Below are 8,936 nucleotides of genomic sequence, written 5' to 3' on the forward strand. Positions count from 1 at the left end.
TAGTCTCTCACAAAATTTAGCCTCTTGGGTATCTACGAGCTTTGTCTTCTTAGGGCTCCTTGGTCCCTAGTGAGGTCATTTCTCCCTATGGTCATGTGGCTACCACATGTTTGCCAAATGCGGAGGTATAGGTCTACCTGTGAGTTAGGTGCCACCCTTACCTTAGATCTTAAAATATTGGTAAACCATCTCAATATGTAAACCAAAATGAGGGAGTTTGAATCATCTTAACCTATGCTATTGAGAATTAGCCACTTTGAATACTTTGAATAGTCCAATTTGTGAGCTCTGAGAGTTTTAGAGACAATAAAGAAGATAGAAGTAAATCAAGTAGCTAGATGTTGTCGAAAGTAGCCTTTACTTGTGGGCAATTTTTTGACGAGTACTAGATTTTTATAAAAATTCCCATTGGGTGGCTCGGGTCGATGTTTGATTAAGGCAGATTCAGAAAGGGAATGTGGTAGCCGATGGGATGCTATAACCCGCGGGGGGAATGCACCGTTGGCGACCTTTCCGAGTCAGGAAGTGCTCGGAAAGAGGTGCAGCTTGCCACTTTTAGGGCACTTTCATTCCCGGAAAGGCCTCCCGAGTGCACATTCCCAAATACAATCCGATCCGAGCACAAGGGAGGATGGGGAACTAATTTGGTAGGCCTAATGTAGGAGGTGCCTTCACTATCAGTTGGCAGGGAAGGTCTGGTTATGGCAAGAAGATTGCTGCACACCTTGCTCCGGCACTCTCTATCCTCGTCTTCTCCCATTTCTTCAGCTCCTCGCTTCGCCTTGTCCTCCTCTGCTTCGAATTCACGGCTCGTAGGGGATCACACGGCCGCATTTTTCATCCACAAGCAGCCCTGGATGCTGAGTACAGTTCAACATTACGCAAAACGACGACGCACGAAGCTCGCGCATGGTTAGCACCACTTGCTCATATTTGTAAATGTTCATATTTAGGCTCATACTTGGAATAGTGTTCTTTTTGTGCTTAAGCTCCAGTAGCGATACATTTGAAACCAGAAAGTGGGCTGAATAAATTCAACATTGGTGTACTACCCAACACATTGGAGTCTAATTCTATGTCTCTTTAGTCACCCTCTGCCAGGGCGCACATTCTACAAGTTCTGGCATCATATGGGGAAAATATGATTTAGCATTGCTAGCTCACGATAGGCGTGGCACGTGTGACCTGGATTCGCATTAAAGAGTGTAGAGGTATACAATTTTACTGAAAAGCTGTTCAAGCGAGGCATATCACTTGGACGATATCTTTTTAGCACTAATTGGTTTCGACCCACAGCTCAAGACCACAAATTTAACCAAGCCCTCACACAATGCTGGATCAGATCTCTGTAAAGAGAGACCTGCGTCATGTTGGAGGTATAGGGTCAATGCCCCGCGTGTGAGCCCGCCTCAGGGGTTGGACACCTGCATAGTATTATGGGTAGATTGACCAGTTAAGAGATTGGCTATGGCTGCGGCATGGACAGCAGACAGAGATCCTGTTTAGGGTTTATTTGGGGTGCCAACAGGGCCACCAAGTTGTCTTTGAGGGCTGGTTGTGGGGCTCGAAGGCACTGGTATGCCCAGCACAGGTGCCTGCTGAGGTCAGACAGCAAAGGCTGCAACAGGCTGCAGACAGCAGCAATAGGTTGGGGCAGCAGCAGACAGGCTCGCACAGCAGCAACAGGCTGGTGGGCAACCACCAGTCTGTGGTCGGCCAAAATCCAGGGGGATGCACCTGGTCCGGTTGGCTGATCTGCTGAGCCAGATCAGGGATCAGGTTTGCTGATCCATCCAGCCCTACAAAAGCAGCCCCTTGTGGGGGTTCCATTCATTCCTTGGGTGCTGAGCCTGCAGATCACTGATTGCAGCAGTGAAGAACAGTGGGAGCCCCCTAGAAATCATCATCCAGAGAGTAACTTGCAGGGAGCACAAGTCCTTGTCACTTGCAGCAGACTTAGGAAAGCACAAAGGGTGCAGAAAAAGGAAGCTTTGTCTGCAGTACACATTAGCGCATATCTTTGCAGGAGTGCTCAGCCTTGAGCAGTTACTGAAGCCTACACAGAGGCACATGGCAGAAGAGGAGTTACCTACAGAGGGTGCAGCAAACAGATCCTTCCTTAGGGATTGCTTCTAGAGGTGTTGGTACATATGTTGGCAAGTTTTTGTATTTGACTTTTAGATATATATCTATTCTGTCTTGGCTGTACATCTGAGTTCTCTTTCAGATCTGAGTTGCCATCTTTACATGTAGCACATGTATTTGAGTGGTGTTCCATTAAGTGTCTTGTGATCTCAGGGTGAATCTTCTGCTGCGTAGGAGTGTTGGCCTTAAGCAAGCAACCTCCCTCTACTTTTGTAACACTTCGTTGAGGACATGAAACTCCAGGGGTTGCGTGTTCATGCAGAGATAAGAGCATGATCATAGGCTTGCACTTTCTCTTATGAGTGCATGTAAAGGCTATCAACATTGCAAGATTAAAACTTCACCTTGTGAAGTTTTTGTCCATGCTGCGGCCTACTGGTTTTGCGATAATTCTTTCTATATTGAATGGTGTGTTGCCCTATCAGCTAGATTTAGATGCTCGTTTGGGAGAGACTAAAATGAAATCATTTAGTCTTCACAAGCAGTTGTAGCTTGAATGAAGAGATTTTGGACTACCTTTTGATTAGCTTTCGTCAGTCTGCCCTTCACCTCCGGAGTGCCGACAGAAACTCAGTATGAAGACTTTGTATAAATGGATGCTCAAGTATGTGTGGGTGTGTGGATTTGTAATGTGTGAGAGCATATGCTTATACTATGGTCTACACCCACTGTTGGGCGCTGATGATGTCAGTGGGAATGTCATAGTAGCTAGTCCCTGCTATGCGTGATGGAGTTCATGGTTTTCAACCTCATGAGTGACTATCATGAGATTGAAACTGCAGTATATTGTGCTTTTAGAGGATGAGTTTGGGCATGTTCCTGGAATCATCTAGGTATATTGCAAGGTTAACAGGTAACATGATTATTCAACAAACATTTGCCATTACCCTTCATTAGGCAATATAATTTAACATAGAGAACACTATATTTTATTGTATTTCTGTGATATTTCTTGCCCGAGGGATGATGGGAGCATGCTACCAGCCAGGCTATGGCTGCTTTGGAATAGCCACAAAGGAGTAGCAGGCCTGCCTGCTCAGGACATAGCAGAGCAGCAGTGCAAGCCTTTATAGGCAACAGAACAAGGGCTTGTTGGAATAATAAGGTCAGCTCTCCACATGTAAGCCCTAAATGAGGAGAGCAATGGGGAATGACACTTGCAGGCATGAAGGGGGACGAGTGAGGTTGTGTGGGCAGCACATTGGCTGCCCAATGGGGAGCAGATCTTGGATATTATTGGATCCACCGTTTTAGGGTAGATCACTGGATCAGTCCTTGGGACTGCCATAGATACCCTGTCAGAGTGACTAAGCATGTATCATCTACCTAAGAAATTGCTCAGATGCCATGTCAGAGAACAGACTACACACACATTTACGGCTACAACAATCTCATTTATGAATGTCAAAACCATGTACAAAACCATTTACAAGCCAAATCTGTACCAACACTGCAGCAAACATACACCAGGGTAAGGCACCAAACTCAGTATGAGTGGATGCTCAAGTATGTGTGGGTGTGTTGATTAAACTGCACTATGTTGTGTTTTTAGAGATGAGTTTGGGAAACTCCTCGGATTCATCGAGGTATAAGGCACCAAACTCAGGCTCGATTTAGTGAAACTTCTGCTGTATACTTCTCCTAGATCACCACATGCTGCACACAGGCTTCAGTAGCTGCTCTAGGTGAATCCTCCTGCTCGCTTTCCATTGCACCACACTATGGCTTTGCTATGCTAGGGTAGATCTGCCATTGTGTGAGCTTCTGAAAGGCCCAAAAATCCTGCAGTCTGAACTGCTGAATCCCCCCACAGGGGCTTCTATAGGGCACTAGGCCCTTAGATCTGGCCGACTAGCAAGTTGACTCAGCTGGCGAGGCTGACGGACTGGGCTGACCTAGTCTGTGCACATCTGCTGCTGTTTGGCGAACTCTGGCAGCCTGTCACTGGCCCAACACTGCTGCAGAACTGCTGACCTGTTTGCACCTGCTTGCTCCTGCTGCGTGCTTCTCAATGAGGTCTTCAGTGGCTGTGGGAGGAGCCCAAAACTCTCCATCTGTCAGCATCGTGTCTGCCCTATGTGATCTGCTCCCTGGATGAGCTCTCACAATGGCGAAAGGCTGCTGGATCTACTGGTGCCTTTTTTACACCCTGAGGGGTACCCTTGGCTCCACCTTCTGTCGTGCCTGGAAGCACATCTGAGGTCTGGTCCAATGGATTGATTCTCTGCATTTTGCTGCTCTCTCTAGTGACTCGTGAGCTGACTGGGTACAACTAGAGAGCATTTGGTTTTTCTTTTAGCTAGGAAATCTCACCTGTAAATAAGTTTTTGATAAATTACTCAGTCACAAGGTTGATCCACAAGTATTTTGTGGGATCTGCTGCATTAGCCTTAGGGAAGCCTTAATCAGAGTCTCCCCTGGAAGAGGACGAATATTCACTAGCCTGATACATTAGAAATGTAGTGGCTACTCCAAGTAGTCATTGTGGAGAGTGGTGGTTGGTTTTATCAATTGAACCGGAAGATTGGGCCAAAAGATAAGCAGACAAGGATTATGTGTTGATGAACAGGCTCTTTGTACAGACTTTGGCTGGTAAGAAAGGAAAATTTGAGGATTGTGAGGACAGAAACGAGGTATGTCAAACAAATTATGGTGCGTGTCTTCTATATTTTTGACAGTATTTGCGTACCCCATCTTCAATGAAGTTGAATGCTAATAATTGGAAAACTAGCAGCCTGACAGGCCTTCTGTATGTGAAATACAGACCCTTATGCATGGATAAAGGTTGGAGAAAACGAGCCGTGTCCAGTGTCACAGCCTAACAAAGGGAGTGTTAAACATCGGAATCAAAAGAAGCGCATGGCACAACGGGACGCTTTTATAAAGGTTAGCAGGGCTTCCTACATGATTCAGTCACACTTAAAAATCGGGGGGGAGTCTGATTATCAACATTCTACTGTCATAGCTGAAAAAGCAATCTCAAATTTTTGTTTTCTGAGGAAAATAGCCATGTCAAGAGAAGTGGAGAACTGGCATCGAGAAAGGTCTCCTGAAAAAAGCCGTTATTTTTTCTGGGTGTGTGTTGCTGCCTTGATTGATTTAACCGTGTCTTCGTGTGATGCTTTACGTTTGAAGGAGGGTGGTAGTCTGTGTTTCTATTACTAGCTTGCTTGTGGTTGATTAACAGGAGCAAGTGCAAGCGAGGATTAAGTCTTGCAGAGAGGCCAAAGAAAGAAAGTTGGAAGCACGGCGAAAGCGTTGGAAAGAGGGTGCTGCACGGGCTCGGGCATGGAAAGAAAAGAAAGCAGCAGAAGCCAAGCAAGCTGAGGCTGAGCAGAGTGTATCAGTCTAAGCTGTCTGATTTTATCTACTATATACAATTCTGGTGTGAGATTAGCACACGACTCCAGGGCTGGTATAGTAATGATTGTGATCTTGTTGCTTCTTTTATTATGAGCACCTGGTATTGGTTGCTTTTATGCTGAGGTTTCATGGTGGACGATTCATCAATGGAATACAGGTGGAAAAAGAACAGTAAGATACACAAGTTCATGTGCAATTGTGCGTTGATGCAACCTATTGATGTCCATCTCATGGATGTCATATTTTCAGGTATGGGGAATAAAGATTTGTCTCTGGGGTGGACTTCACTTGGGGGCTGTGGCTGAAAAGGTTCGCTTTACCGAGTTTCTGTGTGCATTTCAAAATGTTCATGTGTGTAGCAATGCGTTCATTGCCATGCCAATCTTTGAACATGTTCCAATGTTCTTAAGCCTCTAGAAAGGTGGACCTTTGCAACATTATGCACAAGCACGCATTCACTCGCACTCATGCATGGCATGTTGTGCACAATCACATTTCCAGAAAGATCTGTGCACAGTGAACATGTAGATGCCACATATCTCATTTATTAGTAAGCCAGGTTCTGTAATCGATTTGTACTATTGTTAATTGATGTACGATCTCAGCTTGGCTAGTCTTCATTATCTTAGAAGCCTGTGAAATGCTCGATTCTCTTAGCTCAATTTTCGAAATAATATGCACTCTTGTGCCAAAACAAACTCAATAACTATTTCGCGGAACACATCTTAGTTGGAGTTGAATGGCACTCCATCTCATTCTTGGTGACCTTATCTTTGAGGGTGTTAGCAAGGATTTTGAATTGTGAAGACTAAATATTTTTAAGAATCGGTTGAGTTCATTTTTGAGGAAAGGAAATATATTGGTCCGATATATATATTTTCTAGCTCTTAGTATGAGGAGACTAGTGATGGTGAGATCCTCTTAGTGCATTTGTGCTCGTGCTAATTGTTTGCATGGTCAATGGTTAAGGGTTTGCTTTGCCCATGTTGCTTGCTTAGAGATTATCCTCGATGCTTCTAGTGTGGAACAAGGATTGTGACTTGACGTCCTCATGTTGTGCATATCACTATATTCTCTAGTTCTTGGGCCAACTACTTGTTCTTCCTTATGCTGATATTTAGCACCACTCTTGTATTGTGTTTGTGGCAATGATAGCATTAATATGTTAATGTTGTTTCAGAGTAAAAGATCCATTGATCTATCCCTTTGTTGTCTTTGAATCGCTTGGGTTTGCTTGTTGCACTTCTACTTCATTCTTTTATTGTGATTGCCTATATTCTGTCTAGGAATCAACATCTCCTTGCACTTATCTAACTATTTAGCACTTCACCAACTTAGTACTTTCTCTAGCAAATGGTAACAAGCATGCAAGTTGTTCTATTGCATCACATTCTTCCAAATGCATGTTACTCTAAGAGTACGAAGAAGAAAGAGAAAGAACACATCAGGCTTCATACTAGCAACAAATAAGGTTTAAGCTAGTTGGTTAATGGATAGTCAATTCTTGAAGGATCAAGGTTTATGTAATAGACAATCTCCTCAACAATCAAGGTTAAAGCTAGCTAGCTAATGGGTAGTAAATTCCTCAATGATCAAGGTTCATCTAATACACTATTTATTGTACATGCACAATCTATATGACAATAATTGGGATCATGTATTGCTAATAGGCCCCCTCATTGGTGAAAAATGGTATATGCCCATGGGGAGTGGTGAAGGGGGATATGGGGGGGTAGGGAGGGATAAATTGGGGGGAGGGAAAAATGGCACGTGTCCTTGGAGCGGCCTTTTTGGAATTCTTTGAAATTGCCATGAAAGTGGTATAAAGAGAGCTTGTGCCCAACTCCTTACTCTAGCCTACGAATGGAATCTGTGCTTCGTATGGCCTCTCAACATGGCTTCCAACCCCCACTTCCCTCCATTATCATAGTGGGTATTAATAGCAAGGGACATTGGCGGCAATTAGCTGGGAGGGCGGCAGGGGCAAATCGTATGCAAAGATGAAAGTAACCTTTATTTGGGATGGTGCACTATTCCATTGGATCAAGTGTAAATTTTGATTCAGTACCATCGCTCATTTTATTCTCCGCCAGGAAGAGACAAATTGTCTAGGAATGTCTCTTTCATCCCAAGATTGAAGAAAGGATCCCAAGGTCGAATAGCCATTGATTTTGGATAATCCATGCACCATTTTTAACCAATGTTTTTGCCATATCTGCATTCCCGAAAAAAAAGATGATGAAACCATTTCTCACATATTTGATATTTGTTATTGCTAGACCTTTCTTTGACCACATATTCCTCACCCATCCCTCAAAAAAAGGCTAGGGGTCAAGATCCATGAATTTAGCCCACTATAGCAGTAACTCTCAGGTACTTAGTTATTTCATTAAGTTAGTTGGGAGAGGCTAAAATGAAATCGTTTAGACTTCACAAGCAGTTGTAGCTTGAATGAAGAGATTTGGACTACTTTTTGATTAGCCTTCTCCTTTAGTGCTAGCCTTCGTCATGGCTGAGTTTGCCCTTCACCTCCGGAGTGTCGACAGAAACTCAGTACGAAGACTTTGTATAAATGGATGCTCAAGTATGTGTGGGTGTGTGGATTTGTATGTGTGAGAGCATACTTTTATACTATGGTCTACACCCACTGTTGGGCGCTGATGATGTCAGTGGGGATGTCAGAGTAGCTAGTCCCTGCTATGCATGATGGAGTTTATGGTTCTCAATCTTATGAGTGACTCTCGTGAGATTGAAACTGCACTATGTTGTGTTTTTAGAGGATGAGTTTGGGAATGTTCCTGGATTCATTCATTAAGTAGTCTAGAATGCACCTTGATGCAAGGGATGTTACGTGCAATATCTCCCCTTTCACGAAGACTAATTGCTTGGCCCTTGTGCTGGGGTTGAGATTCTTCTTCAACACTTGGACTCATCTAGGAAGCCAATTTATTGAAGATCATCCTAGCATTGGAGTTAAGTGGTTCCCATGAAGATAGCCTCAAACACATCAGAGATTTGAAGAAGTTACGAGATGCACCTTTACATAAGAGGACTTTCCATGCAAGGGGCTTGGTCCCTGAGTTGTCAGCCACCATGAGTGGTTGCACTTTCTTTTCTTGCGACTTTGGGGATCCTTTTGGGAGGTTGCTCTACTGTGTTCTTTCTTGCTCCCAGCATTGCCTCTAGCCTCAACTTTTTGTCTTACCACTTGTGGTTGGTGGGTTGTTCCTACAGATGCTCCAATTTGTCAAGGAACCCCTTGACTAAATCAAATTCTTTGGAACCATGCAAAACATCATTAACTTTGAGATACAAAGTGAAGCCTAGGTAGGAGACAAACTATCTAAGAATGTCTCTTTCATCCCTAGATTGCATGTCTACATCTTGGCAATCATTACTAGGACCTTTTGAGGTGCCACTAGTCTTTC

At 44.0% G+C, this 8,936-nt stretch overlaps 1 protein-coding gene across 3 annotated transcripts; it reads left to right on the forward strand.

The window, feature by feature from the left end:
- Nucleotides 1–499: 499 nt before the first annotated feature.
- On the forward strand, nucleotides 500–6,221 carry LOC147884128 (protein translocase subunit). 3 transcript variants are annotated; one of them, XR_015543612.1, is made up of 4 exons: nucleotides 500–912; nucleotides 4,910–5,031; nucleotides 5,333–5,556; nucleotides 5,758–6,206. XR_015543612.1 is itself a non-coding variant. In XM_087398065.1 (3 exons), the coding sequence occupies exons 1-3, from the start codon at nucleotides 702–704 to the stop codon at nucleotides 5,495–5,497; spliced, it is 498 nt and encodes a 165-aa protein (XP_087254191.1). In that variant the 5' UTR covers nucleotides 500–701; the 3' UTR covers nucleotides 5,498–6,209. The 3 variants fall into 3 exon arrangements, 2 of the variants coding, with proteins under 2 accessions (XP_087254191.1, XP_087254192.1); XM_087398065.1 differs by having other exon boundaries at nucleotides 5,333–6,209; XM_087398066.1 differs by lacking the exon at nucleotides 500–912 and adding an exon at nucleotides 2,815–4,797 and having other exon boundaries at nucleotides 5,333–6,221.
- Nucleotides 6,222–8,936: the final 2,715 nt, after the last annotated feature.

Source organism: Dipteris shenzhenensis, chromosome 27, assembly GCF_047967505.1.
Source record: "Dipteris shenzhenensis isolate YYH24624 ecotype China chromosome 27, Dip_SZ_1.0, whole genome shotgun sequence".
NCBI classification, from domain to species: domain Eukaryota; kingdom Viridiplantae; phylum Streptophyta; class Polypodiopsida; order Gleicheniales; family Dipteridaceae; genus Dipteris; species Dipteris shenzhenensis.